Source organism: Tiliqua scincoides, chromosome 7, assembly GCF_035046505.1.
Source record: "Tiliqua scincoides isolate rTilSci1 chromosome 7, rTilSci1.hap2, whole genome shotgun sequence".
NCBI lineage: Eukaryota > Metazoa > Chordata > Lepidosauria > Squamata > Scincidae > Tiliqua > Tiliqua scincoides.
In genome coordinates, this window is record NC_089827.1 from 25691750 (window position 1) to 25712709 (window position 20960).

General features: G+C 45.1%; 1 protein-coding gene across 1 annotated transcript in view; it reads right to left on the bottom strand.

The window, feature by feature from the left end:
- RELN (reelin) overlaps nucleotides 1-20960 on the bottom strand; it is a 366138-nt gene that overhangs the window by 155296 nt on the left and 189882 nt on the right. Inside the window, exon 11 of the mRNA XM_066633734.1 lies at nucleotides 9199-9344. Coding sequence (XP_066489831.1) covers nucleotides 9199-9344 — 146 coding nt within the window. The remainder of the gene's footprint in view (nucleotides 1-9198; nucleotides 9345-20960) is intronic.

Below are 20960 nucleotides of genomic sequence, written 5' to 3' on the forward strand. Positions count from 1 at the left end.
GGCCCCATTCCACCCTCTCCCACCCCCATTCCCCACCCCCATATCTCCCTCAGCAGCAGCATCTGGTTGCTCTGGAGCATGTAGGAAAGCTCTGGCCTTTCTACTGGCATGCCTGCAGTGTGAGGCTTTGTGCAGTGATGGAATTTTACAACAGTCAGTGCCAGTAAACAGGAGTGCCATTATAACCCGGCCCAGGTAGGATTGGGCCATTAGTGTTCACTGCTCCTCCAAATTTGGTACAGATGAGGGAGACAGAGCAGTTTAAAACATTCCCCAAATCTTAAGTTTAACATTTTAAGTTTTAAAAAAGTTTAGTATTTTAAACATTTTTAGTCACAAAAACATTCAATTCCCTTTGCTCTCTATGTCATTGAAACTGTTTTCAAAAATTCAGTTTGTTTGGACTACTATATCATGCTATTGTGAAGAAATCCATCAAGTACTTTCTGAGTATGTTGCCCTGTTATTTTCAACAGTTGATTGCACTGGTATCTATAACAATATGAATGTCCACTTCAGGAGCTAATGATGTTTATATCTTTTTCTCCCCCTCAACAAAGTTGGCTGTTGCCTGTTAAGGTGGCCGCAGTTTCAGTTAAATTTTATTTTGTTCATAAAATCAACACTGTTTGCTCAATTTTCTTGGCGTTTGATACAGATTAACTAGAAGACATGGTTCAGTAGCATCCCAAATGCGGTCAAGATCCACGTATACATGAGTGAAATATAGCACTTTTCAAGCCTGACCAAGTGTTTGTTCACCAAAACGAAACCAGTTTTCCAATTTTCCTGAAATGTGACACAGAGTTACTAGAGAACTGCCCAACAACCCAAAAACTTTGGTATAACAAGAATGAGATCCAACACTTTCTTACCCAGCAGAAGGTTTTTCTGATTGGTTCTTAGGGAATTATAAGACTTCCATCCCCTGTGGTGGAGCCTGCAGGGGGCAAAATGACAGCCCAAGGCAAGGAAGGGGCAACATGTTCCATTGTGTGATGCAATTCAAGCAATTGAACTCAGAAGTAAGTTCCAGAGTGTTTTTCATGGAATTTGCTCCAAGGTAAATGTGCATAGTATTGCAACTCACTGGTATTTTTAAACTGATTTAATTTCACTGGTTTTTAGGTTAGATTTGTATTTTGTATCTTTTATATCATTTGAAAATGTTTTAAATGTTGTAAGCCTCTTTGAGATTATGCAAAGGTAATTTTTTTTAAGGTAGCAATTTGCTAAATCTTAACTTTCTGGCTCATTGTTCTAAGATGTGGTCCCTAACAATTAATGTGAGAAGAGAAAACACATACAACTGCATGAAAAGAAGACTCAGGGGACAAGGATGAAGCCATGGCACAATTAACAATGGAAGAAACTGAAGCCTGTGACTGAGGGATCCTGCCCATCCCTTTCTTGCTTCCTGCTTTCCTAGCTTTACACTAGAATGGCAGGCTCCAAACAGTAGCCCATGGGTGGATCAGGTGCCTGCCAGAATCCACCCCCCCCAGGGAATGGAGCTTACCATTCTGCCGGGAAGCCTCCTTTCCACACCATCGAATGTCCCCAAACATCACTGTGGTCAGCCACTTCCAGATTCCATCACCCATGTTTTGTGCCCAGATTTTCGGGCAGATGTGACTGGCTGTGCCGATGTTTGGGGGGTGATTGGCAGCATGGAGGCTGCCCAGCAGAATGGTAAGCTCCATTCATGCTAGGGAAGGGATTTTGGGGATGCAGCAGTCTCCAGTTTTGTGCACTAGAACTATAAAATGAGTGGGCAGCATATGTTAGATTTCTAAAAATTCTTCATTTTGTGTTCACTTCAGACATTCCTTTTGCCTCCAGTGCCTGATGCCCTTCTACATGTTCCCTTACTAGCATCTCATTACCTTTGAAGGTGCATCACTTGTTATTAAGGCAACCCATATGAATGTAAGTCTGAGTAATGATGGGAGAAGATGTAATTCCACTGGTAACTGACTATCTTAAAGGGGTTCTGATTCTCAAGAACAAAAAACACAGGCATATAGGAAAGGACGGGACATTGTATATTTTGTGAGCAAAAACTGTACGCATCTGCACACCACTGAAATTCTTTTTTAACTGGAAAATTTGTTTCAGAATGGAAAAAAAGCCTGCACCTTCCCTGTTTCTCTTCCACAGCTACAACAGCATAATAGTAATATATTCTACTTTTCCTCCAGACACAGCATTATTGTCTTTCTGTTCAAGTCAGCTTCAAACGGCTTCTTGGAACGTTGCCAGAAAGTGCTTAAGGATTGAAAGCATGCAACACTGACTTGATTTTGGGCAATCTGGATTGAATGGATGTATGGAATGTAAAGGACTGTTCAGGGTATGACACTGTAGTTAACTGTAAAAATGTCATAGCCCTCAGGCAACCACTATTCTTAATGTGGCTGAGGATGGGGATAGAAATTGAACCAAGCTATCATTTTTAGAAGAAAAGAAGCAGAGAAGGGGCAGAAAAAGTCTACAGCTGACCAAGAAATGGGAATTGGCTTGAGAGGTAATGACAGCCAAAAGGAATGCAGGTTACCGCTAACTGGAAGGACAAAAATTGAGGGAACAGAGGTGGGGAAAATTAGCTATAAGAAAGTGATGGCTGAGAGAGTAAGATGATACACACTGTACAATGGGAATATGAAGGCAGATGCTTGGTAGGCAGCAGAACAAGTCAGGTCAAGTAATGAAAAATGACAGTATATAAGTTAGGGTCAGAGAAAGCAAGAACAGCATCAGTAAGGCATGATTCACTCTAAAATGTGGGACAGGACACAGGAGAATCACACAGTCCAAGAATTCTTCTATGGTCAACAAAAGAAGAAAAAACTGTCGCTGACCTGAAAGTTCTTTAGAGAACTTCTCTTGCTCAGATTGGGGCTGATTGAGCGGCAGGGAGAATAGTAAATTTATTTTTGAGGGAGGGAGTGCTGCAATGGCATTAAAGCTGGCAGTGGTTTGCCCAGTCCTGAAAAAGTCCTCTTTGGATTCTATGATGTGGGATAGTTACCAGCCAGTGTCAAACCTCCCATTTCTGGAGAAGGTGACTGAGGTAGATGGTAGCCCCTCGGCTCCAGAGGGACCTGGATGAAGCAGATTATCTGGATCCCTGGCCTTTGGGACAGAGGCAGCCTTGGTTGACTTAGTGGATGACCTATACCAGGGGCTGGATGATGGGAATGCATTCCTGCTAGTCCCTTTAGATCTCTCAGCAGCTTTCATCATGGTTTCCTTCTGGGACAGTTGGCCAAACTGGGGACTGGGGGCACCATTAAGTGATGATTCTGCTCTTGTACTGAGCCAGAATGTCTCCCTCCCACAACTTTACTTGGGATTGGTGCTTTTCAACTTGTTCTTAAATGACCTGGAGTTGGGGATAAGCAGCGAGGTGACCAAGTTTGCAGATGACACTATAATTTTACGGGTAGTGAAGTCCAGAAGGGATTGTGAAAAACTCCAAAAGGATCTCCCCAAACTGGGGAAATGGTCAGCAAAATGATAGATGCACTCAATATAAGTAAGTATAAACTAATGCACATTGGGGCAAGAAATCAAAATTTCACATATCCACTATTGGGTTCTGAGCTGCCTGATAAGAATTAAGAGAGAAATCTTGGGGTGCTGGTGAAGTGCTGACCCAGGTACAGCAGCTGTAAAGGACAATTCTATGCTCCGGATCATTAAAAAAGGAATTGAGAATAAAATGGCTAATATTATTGTACCATTGTACATATCAATGGTAAGGCCACATCTGGAGTATTGGGTCCAGTTCTGATTGGCACATCTCAAAAAGGACATGTTAGAACTGCAAAACATGAAAAATAGAGCAACCAAAATGATTAGTGAGTTGGGACACCTCCCTTATGAGGAAAGGCTACAGTTTTGGGGGTTTAGAACTCTAGAACAGGGGTGCCCAAACCCCGGCCCTGGGGCCACATGCGGCCCTCAAGGCCTCTCAATGCACCCCTCAGGGAGCCCCCAGTCTTCAATGAGCCTCTGGCCCTCCGGAGATTTGTTGGAGCCTGCACTGGCCCAACACAACTGCTTTCAGAGTGAGGGTGAATGTTTGACCTCTTGTGTGAGCTGTGGGATGAGGGCTCCCTCCACTGCTTGCTGTTTTACGTCTGTGATGCAGTAGCAGAAGCAATGGAAAGGCAGACTTGCTTTGTGCAAGGCCTTTATAGGCCTTGAACTGTTGCAAGACCTTCATGCATTCATACAAGTTCATCTTTAATATATTCATTTATATAAACTTATGTAAATTTATTCAAATTTTAAATGTAAATTAATTCCTTATTCCCCCCCCCAGCCCCCAACACAGTGTCAGTGAGATGATGTGGCCCTCCTGTCAAAAACTTTGGACACCCCTGCTCTAGAAAGAAGGTGCCTAAGAGGGGACATAATTGAGACATATATAATTATGTATGGAGTGGATAGAATGAAGTTCTTTCCCTCTCACACAACACCAGAACCAGGGCCATCCACTAAAATTGACTGGTGAGAGAGTTAGAACGGACAAAAGAAAAATATTTCTTTACCCGGCAAGTAATCCTCTTTGCCACAATATGTTGTATGGTGCTTTGCCTAGACTCCTTTAAAAGGGGATCGGACAGATTTAAGGATGAAAAGTCCATTACGGGTTAGAAGTCATGGTGACTATAGGTCCAATCTGTTTATATGCAGATTCAGAACCTGCAGATTTAACTCACCAAGACTTCCAAACTCACAATGGAGGGCTGGACCTGAGCTTCCAGATGCAACTAGAATTGTTCTCTGGTCACATCTGGGAGGCTTTTACGAGAACTGGATATGCCTTCCTGGCACCTCTAGAGGCCTTTCTGAGGTCCAGAGAGACTGCAACACGGACATCTCTGATTGCATCTGAAGGTCATATTGGACAGATATTGGACTCACAGATTTGCTTATCTGTGGGTTTCGGAATCTGTGGGGAATCGGAACAGATTCCCTCTGGATATTGAAGTCTAGATGCATATGCAATCTCTGGGTTTTAGAGGTAGTCTATCTCTGAACACCAGATGCAAGGCTGTAGCAACATGATATTGGTATCTTGTTGTCTGGAGGGCTTCCTGAGGCATCTGGTGAGCCACTATGAGATACAGGAAGCTGGACTAGAAGGGCCCTTGACCTGATCCAGCAGGGTTTGTCTTATGTTCTTAATTCCAGAAAAATCACCAACAAAGATCACTAATCCACAATGCAGATATTATTATTTTTTTCTCCCTCTATGCATTCTTAGTGTGTCAAATGGTTCCTAAGAGCCCACACTGTCTGACAGTTGATTCTGTTGCTTGTATATGCATGCATTTATCAGGAGCATAAGGTCGAGGCTAAAAAGCTAATGCAGTTGTGTACCTACTATAAGGTCCAATGGGGCAAAAGCCCCAGGCGCGAGGCACCAGGACCCTGTGGAAGCCTCTCTTCTTCCAGAAGCGAGGCAGAAACTGTGCTTCTGGTTTTCTGGAAGCACAGTTTAAAGCGTTGGGGAAGCTCACAGAGATTTCTGTGACACGTTCCTAGGTTGCCTGAGGCTGTGTGAGCCTCAGGTAAGTAGGGGGCATGGATATCTGCACAGGGGGGTGGCGGTAGACTGTGGGGAGCAACATCATAGACTTTTGCCCCGGGTGCAGGGCTGAGGAGGTCCACTGCTGAGCTAATGTCCCCCTTACGTCTTGTAGGAATCAAAGGCTGCAATCCTAGCTACCTTACCTGGGAGTAAGCCCCAATGACTATAATGGGACTTACTTCTGAGTAGGTATACATGGAACTGGGCTCAAAGTGATCTTGCATAAAAACCTCCGGGGAAAAAATGGCTTAGCTTGATTGTCAAAGGCTTCTAAAACTGCACATTGATCATATGTATTTTACTAATATTTTCTGAATAAGAACACCTAAAATTCAATCCCTTGAATTTGCAAGTGGCCCTTTTATTGATAACCAGTGTAATGTATGAAGTGTCTCCACAGATAAAGACAGTCCCAGTCTTTACCCACCTAATGGGGTTTGCATCATTTGTGTACACAGGAAACATTGAATGCATTGGCTGAGGTCAGGATGGGTTCCTGGAGAGGTGCTCGAATGCACTGCTAAATAATGGGGCACAGACAGTGCTAAGTCTTTGAAGCTTTCCTAAGGCAATGCCGCAGACCAACCCAGAAGTTTTCCCCTGGGTGTAAAACTCCCCTGGCTGTTGCAGCTGGTTCTGTCTTTTATTCTGTTCACTTTCCCAGGGCTAAAAGAATTTATCTCAGTCCCTTAGTTTGCCTCCTCCAACCATCAAGCCTTTAATTACTCACTGGGGAACATACACACCCCAACAAATGTGGAGGGTTTCTTCATCACAGTACAATTATAGAATCTAAAATTTCTTCTCTTGTTTTGGGGAAGAAATTAAATTCCCAAATTGTAGACTATGGTATAAAAAAAGTCATTTAAGTAGACTAACAGCACAATCCTATCTTGTGCTGGAACAGGCAGGCCAGAAGGCCTGTGCTGTATCCAGCACAAGACAGGGTCCCAAAGTGGCTCAGCCGGAGGTAAGGGGAAACTCTTCCCCTTACCTCCAGGTAAGCCACTGCAGCCCCAATGGGTCTCCTCAGACTTGCGCCATTTCCAGAAGTAGCATGTTCGAGGAGAGCGGAGCAGCTTGAAGCCGCACTGCTTGGGAATGGGGTTGGGATCCAGTATGAGAGTTTTTTACCCTTCACGATTTATCCCTTATAACAATAAAAATAAATAAATAAATAAAAATTTAAAAAGAGCTGGGTCCCAGCCCCGTCTCCTGCTCCCTGCCCATCCCCGGGACTGCCCTCCCCCCACCCCAGAACACCTCTCTCCCACCTACTCCCCGCCCACCCCAGAGCCTTGCATCAGCTGAGCTCAGCTGATGCAAGGCTCCATCCCCGAGTTGGCGCAGAGGCTGGATTCAGCACCTGCGGGCTGACACACACCTGTGCGCCAACCTAGTTGACTCTAGAGGACGTGTAAATGTGCTTTACAGCACGTTTGTGACCCTCCCGGACCGGCGCAAGAGACTTGCGCCTGCCCAAGGGTGACTCTGTATTGTGCCCTAAGTTGACTTGGTTATGCAAAAGCCACAATCCTCAACTGTATGATCACACCTAATGTTTGCTCAACAGGATCGCTGCCTCATGGTATATGGTAGAACATGAGGCCTGGGAGCCAGAGAAAGAAATAAGAGGAGAGAAAGAAACACTGAATAGCTACCCATACTCTGAACACCGTCCATCCTGTGCATTGAATGAGGCAGGGATCCTGTGAAAAAACAGGATGTGATCACAGAATTAAGGTATTATTATTATTAAGAATATTTATATGCCACTTTTCAGCAAAAAAGTTCACAAAGCAGTTTATACAGAAAATCAAATGGTTCCCTGTCCCAAAAGGGCTCACAATCTAAAAAGACGCAGAAGAAACAGCCTCTAGAAAAGACACTGTGCTGAAAAGAATAAGTTACCCCTTGTTAAATTCAAGAGCAGCCCCACTTGCAGAAGTGCCTCTTTGCCCAGTTAGCATCATAATATGGATGAATAGTTGTTAAATGCTAATCATGCTAACAATGAATAAGGATAACAGTAACCAGAATAAAATAATAGCATTTTAAAGCATGCAAAGCAGTTTGCCAAGTGACATTTTGATGTAATCCTTACAACAATCATGTAATAGCCCAATCCTATACTTTCTGGCACCCGGAGAAAGAGGGATGCCAAAATGGTGACCGCTGTATCCAGTGGGTGCTGGGAAACTGTCGGAGGTCTCTTCAGAAAAAGAGGGCTTTCGTCCCTTTCCCCAAGGAAAGCCCCAGGCACCACAATGGGGCTTCTCAAGTTTGTGCTGGCTATTTTGCTGGCATAGATGAGAGAACCTCCATGCTGGGCTTTTCAGCCTGACATGGAGGATAGGATCTGGTGGAGAAAGTCTCCACCAGTCCCACCCCCATCCTGGGTTGGTTTCTCCCCCAGCCCCCTTCCCCTGCCCTGGAATGCCTCCTCCCTGCCCCAAAAGCCAGTACTGCTGCCCAGTGAACTTGCCTTTCTCCAGGTGGTGTCAGTCTGGCACTGGGCTCAGCACCAACTGCCGTTGGCTCAGCACTAGCACTCCCAGATCTGAGGGTGCTGTAAATGGCACAATGGTGCTGGAACTCAGCACCAGTGCTGAGGGCCTTTAAGATTGGTCCCTAAGTTAAGTACTAATATTGCAGATAAGGCTGTGAGGGAGGCTCGCTTAAGGCCACTTAGTGAGCTTGTGACAAAGGCAAGGTTCAAACTGGGGAAATCCTGATTCCCAGCTCCATCGTCCTTAGCTACGTTGCTATCCCAGCTATCATGCTAGGCTAGCTGTGTTGCATAGATTTAATACCTCTCAGAGAGCTTACAGTCTATAACTGATGGCATAAATAGAGGCCAGGTGCTGACACATTAATACTGGGGAGATGGTAAAGGAGAACAGGAATTTGGCTTCATATATTTGTCCACTTTCAGCTTATTTAGCTTTTAGTTATTTTAAAACCTTAACTGGAATTTTGAGATATTCATTGCAATATTACCACCACTTGTTTTCCCAATGAAGTATTCAAAGTAGCACCTTAGAGTAGCGTTTCTCAACCTTTGTCTTCCATTATACTACTTCGCATGGTCCACCTATTGGATGTAACTGGTGATTATGGACCCAATCCCTATCCAACTTTCCAGTGCCGGTGCAGCTGCAATACAGCCCCAAGGCAAGGGGACAAACGTTCTCTTACCTTGTGGAGGCCTCTGTAATTACCCTCCCACCACAGGATGCTACACATATCCCATTGGTATGGCTACACCAGGGCTAGAAAGTGGGATAGGATTTGGCCCCAAGTCATTGCCAGTTACTTCCAAGTTGGGAGGCCAGACGCAACATGACAAACACCAATAGGAGCCTCAGGGCAGAAGGGAGGGCTTTTCTGTGAGTGCTTTTATGCCTGCTGAGCCAAGGCTCTTACTGCTGCTTGTCATGTTTCTGATCTCGCTGCCAGGAGGTGGAGGTCTCGGGATCCCATGAATATCACTGGAGACCTCAAGTACCACAGGTGGTATGAGTACCAATAGTTGAGAAACACTGCTTTAGAGGGAATACTGGCCAAGGGCCCATCTAGTAGAAATCACTCACCCTTTGGGCTGACTCTCAAACTCTTCTGCCCACTGCTCCTGGGCATCTTCAGTGGAAAGATCCACATCTCGTGTTGTGGCAAAATTTAACTCACTGCCTTCAGTTCCATGGAAATATACTGCATTCCCATCTGACTGGCAGCTATGCTGAAGATAAAAAAAGTACACAGGATCTGTTAAATTGGTCTTGCAATAGGAATTTTCTACACCTCTGAGAAATTACTAAATTTTTCAGTAACTGACTGATTATAGAAACTATACCAAGTATCAAAAAGAAAGAAAGAGCACTTAATTCTTATATATGTATCTTGAATAATTTATAATTAGTACTGTCAGTTTCTAATCACTTTTAGGGTTGCTCTCAACATTACTTTTCCCTTGTCGCAACTTTAAGAAAACAGTTAAAGATATTTACAACAATCTAAATGGGTGTGTTAGTATAGTAAATACTGAGTTAAAACACATGTAAAATGCATGATAAGTGCATGGTTACAACGATCCTGGGTTCTCTACGCACACACACCCCTCCGCTCATCTCAACAATCCCAGGCAGCAAAATGCAAGGAACTGCAAGAGTTGCATACCTTCTAACCTGAAGTTAGGGCTGCCCAACTTGCTGAATTCTCTGTGCACATTAATCCCAGCACTAAGTATCTATTCACTACAGTAGTCTAATCAGACACCACTGATTAATCACGCCTCATTTGAGGCACAATGGGAAGGAAGTTGTGATAAGTCCAGGTTTCTCCAGCAGAGCATGCAATAATTTTGCAACCAACTAGAAAGTCAGACAGGAAAACCCTTTCCACATAGTTGAAAAATGCAGGCTCTCTGCCTTCCACACACACATAAACACAGGTCAATATCAGAGATGGGTAACAACAGTGATAGAAGATGCTCTGGGAAAATGAGTCTAAGGAATCAGAGAGATTTGCATTTTGGAAACATTTTACTGAACAGAACATTCATTGAGCTGATCTCAAGTCACTGTGACTGTCATCAATTTTATCAACATGGATCCGGGTGTTGAAACTTTTAGGGCGCAATTCTACCCTGCGCTGGAACAGGCAAGCCAAGAGGCTTGCATTGTAACCAGCGAAGGATAAGAGCCCAAGGTAGCTCAGTCAGAGGCAAAGGGAAACATTTCTCCTTGCCTCTGGGTAAAGCACGCTGGCCCCGATGGGTCTCCTTGGACTTGCGCTACCTCCTGAGGTGGCACAAGTTCAAAGAGAGCAGAGCAGCTTGAAGCTGCTCCGATCTCCCCGGGAACGGCAGTTATGCCGGATCCTACCCCTGCCTCCTGCTCCCCACCTGCCCACCCCGGGGCCGCTCACTGCCAACCCTCCCCCTGTCCTCCCCCTGCCCAGGAACACCTCCCTCCCCCCCACCCCAGAGCCTTGCATTGGCCCAGGCGGGCCAACGCAAGACAAGCAGATGAAACTGGTGTGGAGGCTCCTGTCAGCCTCCACAGGCCGGTGCACCTATGAGTGCCAGCTCGGCTTTCTCCCAAGGAGGTGCAAACATGCCTTATGGCACATTTGCAACCCTCCTGGGCCAGCGCAAGGGACTTGTGCTGGCCCACGGGCGCTTCAGTATTGCGCCCTTAGTTGCTGTAGGCCAATGGAATGTAAAACAAAGAGAAGTAAATGTTACAAATCAAATGTTATACTTGCTTCAGACACCATAAAAGAGTTTTAATAGCAAAGACAAAGGATCATTTCTTTCCTCCCCAAACTTGTGGATTTTCACAAACATCCCATGCGATTTTAATATATAATCTGAGACACATCTGCAAAAGGCTTACAGCAGCCACAGGCTCTTACTACTACAAAATAACAATGTCTCTGTTGATGCTGAACCAGTTCAAGGTTGCTACTGAACTGGAAAGTAGTTATGAAGGAACCATTACAACAGGGGTGTCAAACTCGTTTCATACAGTGGGTCGAATAGCATTTGTGATGCCTGATGAGGGCTGGAAGTGATGTCATTAAGCAGGAACTGATGTTATTAAGCAGATCTTGACCAGAAAAAAACACTTTTTTTCTCATTTAAAGACTCATTAGCTGCAAATAGCAGAAGAGCAAATACACAAATCTTGATCATATTTTCAAGATATAAGAGAATACAATTACCATTCAGGCTGCCATTGACACCTCAGCATAGCTCAACAGCTGAGAGTAGTGATGGTGGTTTTGGAAGAGCCTGAGGGCTAGATAAACAGCTCCCAAAGGCTGCATCCAGCCTGCGGGTTTTATGTTTGACACCCCTGCATAAGAATCATAAATTAGTGAGAGCATCCTACAGTGAAATGTATTTTATGTTGCATTACAACACCTCCATTGAAGTTATTATATGTATCCTCACCTGACCAAGAGGCAAAGCACACACTAATGTCTGAGGATGAAGAAAACAGGCAGGTGGCAAGTAGGGTCAGACTGGAACGTATGAGTTTGTTCATCTCTGTACAGACAACTTGCTCCAAGGATCTATGAGGCTGAACTCTTAAGTTGTCCTCTAGGTCTAAATATCCCCTCTCAGGCTCTATCCTTTCCTGAGGAGGGGTGAGCCGTAAAGGCGTAGGGACTGGAACTTGGCACTCTTCCATTTCTCTGTTAACCCCTGCTTGGTACACTGTTTGCAGTTGCAGTCAGGCACCAGGGACCACAAGAGTTCTGGTGTAAAGGGAGTCAGTTCATTTGGGAAATTAGGGCCTGGAGAAGTGGCTGGGGGTGGTTCCAGATAAGGGTGTATGGCTGAAGGAGCTCTCACCAATAGGTTGAAGCTCTAAGATGGAGCCTGGATCAGAAATTTCAGAAACTGGTGCTGGTGGCCTTTCTGGTCACTTTAGTTAGTTCTCTCGTATCAAAATGGTGGTTGCCTCCCAGGTCATGACATTATTTATACAGGGATATGGACTGCACGCAAAGTACAGACCACCCTGCACATCCACGGGTTTGGCACCCGCAAATTTAACACAACATGGGTGCCAATCCCATGTCGGCAGGATGACCAGAAGACCTTTCCAGTTGTGTCTGGCAGCTGTTCTGAGGCGCGGGGAGGCTGCATGGGGAGGCTGGGTGGGGAGGCCATTTATAGCCTTCCTGGGCCCCAGAAGGCTGCTGGAGGCCTCTGAAAGGCACTTCCATTTTTTTTTTTTTGCCAAAAACCAGAAATGCCTTTCAGAGGCCTCCAGCAGGCCTTCGGAGGCCTGGGGAGGCAAGATACACCCTCCCTGGGCTTCAGAACACCTCTCAGACATGACCAGAATGTGCTTCTGGTCACATCTGGGAGACCCTGTGAGGGCTTTCCATGTCTGCAGAAATCAGTATCTGTGGGGGGTCTAGGAACAGATACTGATGGCCTACTGTAATGCATTCCTATTATTACTGCCTGAAAAGCTGCAGTTGGATTTGGGTAACTGTGAATGCCCTGTCTCCCCCCTCCCATTTTTGGCCTATTTTTCCTTATTTTTGGTCACTTCTAATCCCCCAGAAGCTTCTGTGCTGATTCAGGAGCCTAAAAGCTGCTGGAACCTCCTCCTCCAGTAGCCTTTGTTTTAAAACAAAATTCCCAGACAGCCATATGCTGGATGCATACTGGATCCTTCTCTATACCTTGATTGGCCAAGCCTCCTACAGAGATTGGCATAAGTCAAATCTGGCTGTTTAAGTAAAGGCATGGGATGGAATAGCCAGTTGGTGTCCCCTCCTCCAACCAGGTAACCCTATGACACAGTCATAGAATTGGTCTTAGGATTTTTAAGTTTGAGCACAAGGATGTTTGGGTGTGATTTTGCCAGGTCTGCTGCCAGAATTTAATATTGGCTTGCAAGAGACACAGTCGCTCTCTAGTATGTACAGGAACCAGTATTTCTGGAATAACATACATAGGAAGATCTGGTGAGGAGGTAGAATGTGGTGTCTGCAGTGACCCCTTTAAGAATTAAGACCTGGGCTTTCAGCAAAGGGTGTGCTGCACAGCTGCAGCTACTGAAGGCAATAAGGCTCTCAGGCATAAAAGCACCTGAGGCAGGAAGGGTTGGTGGGTTGTAGAAGGAGTGCAGGTTGGAGAGGAGACTGACTGACTTTGGAATCTGACCTGGCTTACTGACTTTGACACTCTGACTAACTTTGTGGTTAACAGACTGCTGGAGACACTGGAGTTTGGTGTGTGGCTGCTGTGCCCAAGACTTGCTGAGGAGCCAGGGTCTACTGTAGTGGTGGGAGGCTGCTGGCAGGAGAGAGGACCTCTGCAGGTTGAACAGGCAAGCTACCCTAGTGGTGGGGTCCAGCAGTACTGCAGGGCAGAACCAGGGTCATTGTTGGGGAAAGAAGGGGAGCTAATTAGCTAAAAGTGGGCATAATTCTCCAGGCAGAGCTTGGACAAGGAATCTGGCAAAACAGGAAGCAACAGGGACTTTATTTCTAGTTAGTCGTGTTCAAGGAATTAATTTTGCTTTGTTTATTCTTGTCACTCTAAGCAACAGTATACCTAGTTGGGGCACAGGGAACAGGGTACCCTGGGTTCCACTCGGTACGTCACGTGAGGGGATATCTGGGGCAGCCTGGCCAAGATGGCAGCCGCCACTGCTTTGTGAGGAAGACACTCTGCCCAGCTCCAAGCAGCCACTTCTTCACACATCCCCTCCTGGCCCCCACATCTGAAGGGGGTCCAGAAGGAGGTGTGTGATAAAGCAGCTGCTTGGAGCTGGGTCAAGCTGCTTCTTCCTTGTTGGAAGGAAACATAGGGTGGTGGTTTTGCAACGTGCCTGCTGCCACCTTTCTCCTCCCCTGGAGGCGTAGAGAAGAGGACAAAGGCAGTGGCAGGCCCACTGCACATCAGAAAACGTGACATTGATCAGACTGGAAGCACTCATCAGATCATTGCCTTGTTCTTCCAATTCACAAAGTGTGTGTTGCCAGCTTCCTCCTCCTCTGGAGACTCCAGAGGAGGAGGAAAGTGATGAAAGGCACATTGCAAAGCCGTCACTTCCTTCTTTTTCAGGGAGAACCCAGAAGTGACATCATGACATTGTTTCTGGGTTCTCCAGGCAACTCCACGCCAGGTTTACTGGAGTACTGGTATATTGCTGACTCCAAGCCAGCTTCACCAAGCCTTGAAGTTTTGTTTGCTTCACTCTTGAGTTGTCTCTTGGCTCCTTCTACTGGGTTTTACCAGTTATTGCATCTAAGGCTACAATCCTAACCACACTTTCCTGAGAGTAAGCCCCAATAAACAAACTAGGACTTACTTGTGAGTAGACCTGGTTAGGACTGTGCCCTAATTTGGTCAACTATTTATTTGTGTCAATCCATCCAAGATCAGACACTTTCTGAACAGGGCAAGAAGTCTGGTCTAGAGGGAAAAGCTGCCATTAAGTCTAACATCCTAAGGTTGTCAGTTCAAGATCACCAGAAGCCTCCGTGAGCGTTGAGAGCTGACAAGCCAAACCGACCCCTTTTGGGTGAGAGCCAAAGGAAGTCAAATCTACGAGTAGCTCTTTCCTTGGGTGGGGGGGGGGGGAAGGAGCCATCTATCAGAGTGGGAGAGGACTTTCAGCAAGAGGACTTTCACCAGACCATGATAGATCCACATGGACTGTAGATTGTTCTTGAAAGCTAGAACTTATTTGTGATTGTAAAAACCCCCTCAGGGGTTAGAGTAAGCCTGTCTGTGTAAACAGTCTTGAATAAAGTCAAATGAGTAATCCTGAGGCATTCAATCTGTGTGTCCTGAGGCGTGGCTAGCTGACAGGGGGTTGTGAGGCATCTGGGGAGAGAGGTGGCCATAGCGCTGCTCTGCTCAGCTGCACGTGCTGCCTTGCTGCTTTTCTGCAGCTGTGAATGAGGTGGGTGGGGTAGCATGAGGTGGGGAGTGTGTGAAACATGGTGGGGGGAGGAGGGAGAGAAGGCTGGCTGGGCAGCAGCAGAGGTGCTGCATCTCATCAGCAGAGGGCGCCCTCCTGGCAGGCTTCAAACTGGGAGGCAAGCCTGACCTAGAGAGAGCAGCGCAGAGCTTTCCTCGGCTTGGGAGGGAGGGAGCCAGTAGGGGGGGTGTCCAAATGCTCCAGACTGCATTTCTCTGTCTTGCCTGGGGGGAATAGGGGTGGCATCTGCATGTTGGGGTGCATGTGTGTGAGCAGCCCCCATCTACTTTGTATTCTTGCTCGGTGTGGCTGCAATACTTTCCACACTTTCCTGGGAGTAAGCCCCATTGATTCAAATGGGACTTACTTCTGAGTAAGACCGACATAGGTCTGTGTCAGCTTAACCAAGGATCCTCACCTTTCTCTTTTTCCTCCCCCTTCAAAAAGAAAAAAAAAACCCACTCTTGATGGCTTTGTCTCCAAAAATTGATTAAACAATAAAAATACCCATTCCTTTTCAGCCATCCCCCTTTTCCCTCTTGCCTCCTTTTGGGGGGAGGGGTACTCTGTTGGCTGCTATTGTAAGACAAAAGGTACAGTCCTAGGTAGGTCTATTCAGAAGTAAGTCCTATTGTGTTCAATGGGACTTACTCCCAGGAAAGTGAATTTACGATTGCAGCCAAACAGTCTTTAGGTCTCAGTTTGCATCAGTTTGCAATTAGCAGATACACACAAAACAAAAAGTCTTCCCCTCCCCCAGCAAATTCATCACTTCCCCCCTCCCTTTCCAAAACCCTCCAGGTGTGCTGCTAACAAACTCAGGGCACAATCCTAACCAGGTCTACTCAGAAGTAAGTCCTATTTTGTTCACTGGGGCTTACTCTCAGGTAAGTGTGGTTAGGATTGCAGCCTCAGAGTGCTGGCAACTTTTTTTTGTTTCTAGTGTATAATTAGAACACCTTCACCCCCATTTTGGGGGTAACTGAGGTGAGGTGTTGTAATGGGAAGCCACGAGCCAGAAAAGTTCGGGAACCTCTGGAGTAATCCAATGATCAGAAAGATGGTATATAAATACCTGTTGTTATATCAGCCTGCTTGTTTTACTTCTGTCTACCTCCCTTTCCCCATTTGGTATAATTCCCTTTTTCTGGGGTTTTAATTAAATGGTTATATTTTGATTCTGTCTGTGTATAATCTATGTTCAAAGGTAATTCAGTGGGTTGTTATATCTGGTTGCTCCCAAATGCTACTGAGATCTGATTTTAAATAAGAATCTCTGGGGTACTTACTATGCTCTCATGGAAGGGATTGTTTTTCCCATATGCCCCCTGCCCCATCTCTATAGTTTGGCATTATGGCAGTGGATAGAACAATGACTCCCCCCTCCCATTAAGCTACTGACCCAGTTAAAAGGGAAAGCAGAGAGCAGGAAAGACTGCATGACAACTAACCAGTAGGCACTACTTCCTGTGCTGTGGCTTTTAGTGGGCTCACCTTCCCTGACAGTGACAAAAGCCAAACCATGGTTTGTTCAGCACACGGGCATCAAGCCAATGGGAGTGTGGCTTTTAAGTCTGGCACAGGATAACTGAAAATGGCAGGTGCTGCGGGATGAATGATTGTGTGAACTGACCCAGGGATGGCACTAAAATTACCACTTTAACAGGCATGAAGTGCTCTCGGCAGCAGGGAAGGGCAGGGAGAACAGAGGCAAAGTGACTTGATCAAGGTCTCAGATCAGTTCAAAGTATACCTTGGGACAGATTACCAATGGACCTACCCAACCCACAGATTTTGCTTCCCTCCTTACGTATGCAGTAGAGAAGAATGGTAGCTTTACAGTGCAAGGGGACAGATTAAATTTTCATCAAAACACAGGCGGGAAATGAAACTGGAAGAATGCACAATAGCCCCTTTACAGGATGAAAGATGCATTACAAATGAAAAATATGTATTACATCAAAGGCATTAAATCTCAGTCTCCTTTATCTGCCTTTTCTAGGTTCATAACTGTGAGTCAATAAGTATTTTTTTTTCCCCTATTTCCCTTGGCAGTATAGTCTCTCTTTGCTTGACAAACAGAACACAGTGTAACTAAGTGATGCGGTTTTGCCCATCAGTCACATCAACAGGAAACATCCGTGTTAAATTCCCCAGTCTAATAGATTTTGAGCTTTGGCTGTGGGTCATATCTTCCCAAGTTCACTCCCTAGTTAGTGACTTCACCTCTGGGCTCTCAGAACATTTGCAGGCTTCTGTACCACCATTTAATTAGGCTTTTTAAAACATCAAAGATGAACATGGAGGCACCTCTCTCTAGTATTTCTCCCTGGCCTAATGGACATGATGATTCGTTCAGACAGCTGTAGCTTCACAATTTATTTTTTGGCGACTCTGGTTACACTGGAATGAGTATATCAGGCATTTGGGCAATGCCAGCTTGCAAAGGGCTGGTGGCAGATGGAAAGAAATCTGCCCAGTGTGCCTGCACCTTTGCATGAGCAGAGAGTCATCAATTTCCTCCATTAAGGAGTTGTCACTCAGCCCACCCAGCTGGAAGAGTTTATTTTTTTAACAACCAGGCTAGCTGGTTGCATAAAATACAAATGCAAAATGCACTTTAAAAGGAAGCTAAACTATCATCTGTAGGCAAACTGAAACTACACTGTTCTGACAGCAGCCAATTTTTTAATGACTGTAATATTTTAAGTGATTATTTTTGCCACTTCAGAGAGCTCCTTGGAGAGGAGAGGGTTGTTTTTGTTTTTTTTAATTAAAGCCTAGGCAATGCAAACAGATTAGATATGAGAAGGGGAAGAAAGAAAAATTAGGATGGAGAAAATTAATTAAACAGGCATTTTCTGCAGAGTCATAAATTAGATATTGTGTCTTGCTGGGAATGAGATATGCTAGTGCCTGGAATTTTTAGATTTTAAATCTGATAGATTGATGGAAGGATCCCATGTTGATAAACTCTTAATATATGTGCAGTAAGATACTTAATGGTGTAATTGTCATCATTCAGAATTAAGTGGTTACATGGATTTGAGTATGAGTAGATTCACAATTATGTTATTTCAAGAGTGATCTTTAAAATCTTTTAAATTAAAGAGTCTTGGGTATTTTTAAAGTGGAAGGCAGAATACAAAAATACTCCAAATAAATAATTAAAACAGCAGGAGAAACACCATGTCAGGATTAGAAACTACTCTGCACAAAGTAAATTAATATTTTTATTGGTTGTTCCATGTAAGATAGATGCCAGGTAGCAGGGGTCTGGGGTTCCCACGAGTACAACTAGACAGCACCTTAAGTACCACTGCTTGAGAAACACTAGTCCAATATTCTCTTTCCCACAGTGGACAACTAGATGCCTCTGGAGCAGTGGTGTACAAATGGGGAGACCTAGGGGGAGTAGATCCCCGGTGCCAGACTGCAGGGGGTGAGAGAGGCCACTTCCCAATCTTTAAAATATTGGTATTTTCAAATAAGACCATTTTGTTACATATAATTTAATGCATAACTTCCTGCAGAATGCAATGAAACGAATCACATTGAAATATCTCTATTCTATCAAAAGTTATAGGCTAAAAACCAGAAAGGAAAAAACAGCTGCCTTATGTAACAAAAAGTGGATTACACTGGGAATCCTGTAACAAAAGGTGTACACAGTAACAATATGTAGATTACACTGGGATTACCACAGAGAATAAACAGCTTATTGCAAGTATTTCAGAAAACCAAATGTATTCTTCATAAATGTACATATGTTTTATCTTTCTTTTGTATTACAACAAAACTGCTTTTGCATGCATGATAGACCACAAGCCCACTGCATAATATTTTGGATAGGCATTCCTTCCCTGTTTTGTTTTGGGTTATGATCTCTGATGTTCACTACTTAAGTGAAACCTGTTATATATAAGTTCAATAAAAGAAAATGTTCACTGTCTGTGCTTCTGCCTCTGTGGAAAAGGCAGAAAATGTAACTTGAGGCCATTAACTATAGTACATTGTCCTAAGTTACAGCACCACCTTTTAAATCCTTTGCAGGGATTCTCTTCAGGGATCAAACTTGCTGTCATCAGGTCTGGCTTGGGAGTATGAAGATTGTGGGCAGAACTAACTACATGGGAATTACTTGTTCCCAAACCTGCATTTGCAAAAGAGAAGCTGCAAAAGAGAAGCAAGAACACTCAGTAGCAGACCTGCCTTCATTGTGCCCCAGAGCAGGACTGTGACATGTCATCCCCCCAAAATACCACCCCCCACAGGAAATGTACCGAGGCTCACAGAGCCTCGCACGAGAAGCCTTTCCTGATGAAACTGGAAGTATTCTGGAACAGAAAGGTTTCTTGTCCTACCGAGCACCACATGGAGCCTTGCCTGCCCGTCGAATGACTCGGATGGGCAGGCAGGGCAGCGGCAGCGCAACAAGCATGTGGTGAGCACAGCATCTGGGGGATTTGCCTCCCTTGCCCCGCCTCAGGTCCACCACTGAGAGAACTTGCTAGGTGCATGTGAGGAAAGGTTAACTCCTCCCACACTTGCAGACTCTCCCCTGTAAATACCCCAAGGGTGTTTCCCCCCCTCCACTCTTGAAGCCAGGTTGCCTTACAGTTTTAAAACAACTGGTGTGCAGGGTGGGGGAGTTTCACAGAAGAACCGCTGGGCAAGAAAGAATTAGTTCTATCTCTTGCCCACTGATTCTTCCCTGAAAATGTGTCCTCTCCCATATTAGGAGAGAAATACAGGTTGGGAAACATGTGTTTCCCTCAGAAGGTGCAGTTCCCCATTTGGGTTTTAGACTTTTGTCAGATCAACCTCCTGCTGTTCCTAGGAGCAATTCCAGTCCTGCAGCATTGCACCAGCTTTGTTCCCTGCTTTCTGTTCCTCCCTGTACCAGTGTTGTACCTGCATCCCCTGTAAACTGGTCTCTGTAGATTTTATCTTCACTTCACTCGTGCTCAATCAGGATGGAAGAGGACAATTCATATTTCAGAATGAGAGTTGAGAAACATTATCATTACTAACTGCACACTCAAAAATAATACCTCTTTACGGAATGGGGTATGTAAATGTAGCTTTAAATCTTTGGACTGGGAGATGATAATCTCCAGAACCTGCAGTGGCGGACCTAGGGTGGGGGCAGGAAGGACAAAAGCCCCAAGTGCTGGCCTCACCACGCCTCTGCTGCTGTTGCCTCCACCTGCCACCCCACCCCACCTGCCCATCAGAGCTGTTCCAAAGTTCTGCTGGTGCTTAGTAGGGTACGGAAAGCGTTCTGAGGCTTCCCACGGGCTCTTAAGCAATACTTCTAGTTTTCAAGTCAGGTGGTGCACCATGTGAGGCTCCGTGAGCCTTGGTGAGAATCCTGGGTGGTGGCAAGTGAGGGGGGCAGCATGTCACGGATCTGCCCCAGGGCGCAATGAGAGCAGGTCCCTTACTGAGAACATGCATGAATACAAAGCACAAGATCTTGAAATGGGAAATGTAGTGGTGATAACAAATGTTCTCTGCAAAATTTGTGCCAAGCCCTAGTAACACATAACAATATAATTAAGGGAAACGTTTTTGAAATAATAGATTATAACAAAACATTTTAAAAATAAACTCTGAAATGTTTGTCTTTATGCACTCAGCTTATTTCCCTTCTAAAAACCAGCACTCTCTGAACATTTTGAACACACCCGTCTTTCATACACTTATCCTTGTCAAGGACCACTGGATGTAGTTACTTACAGTGTAAGGGGCCAGTTTTCCAGTTCTGGTTTAAATGGCACTGGGAGTATCAAGGGGAATGAAACATCAGCATTGGAGGAAGCTATACTGGTATGAAATATCTGTAGGAAACACTGCTAAATGAAAACAGGCCAGCTCCATACTGCACCAGGTGT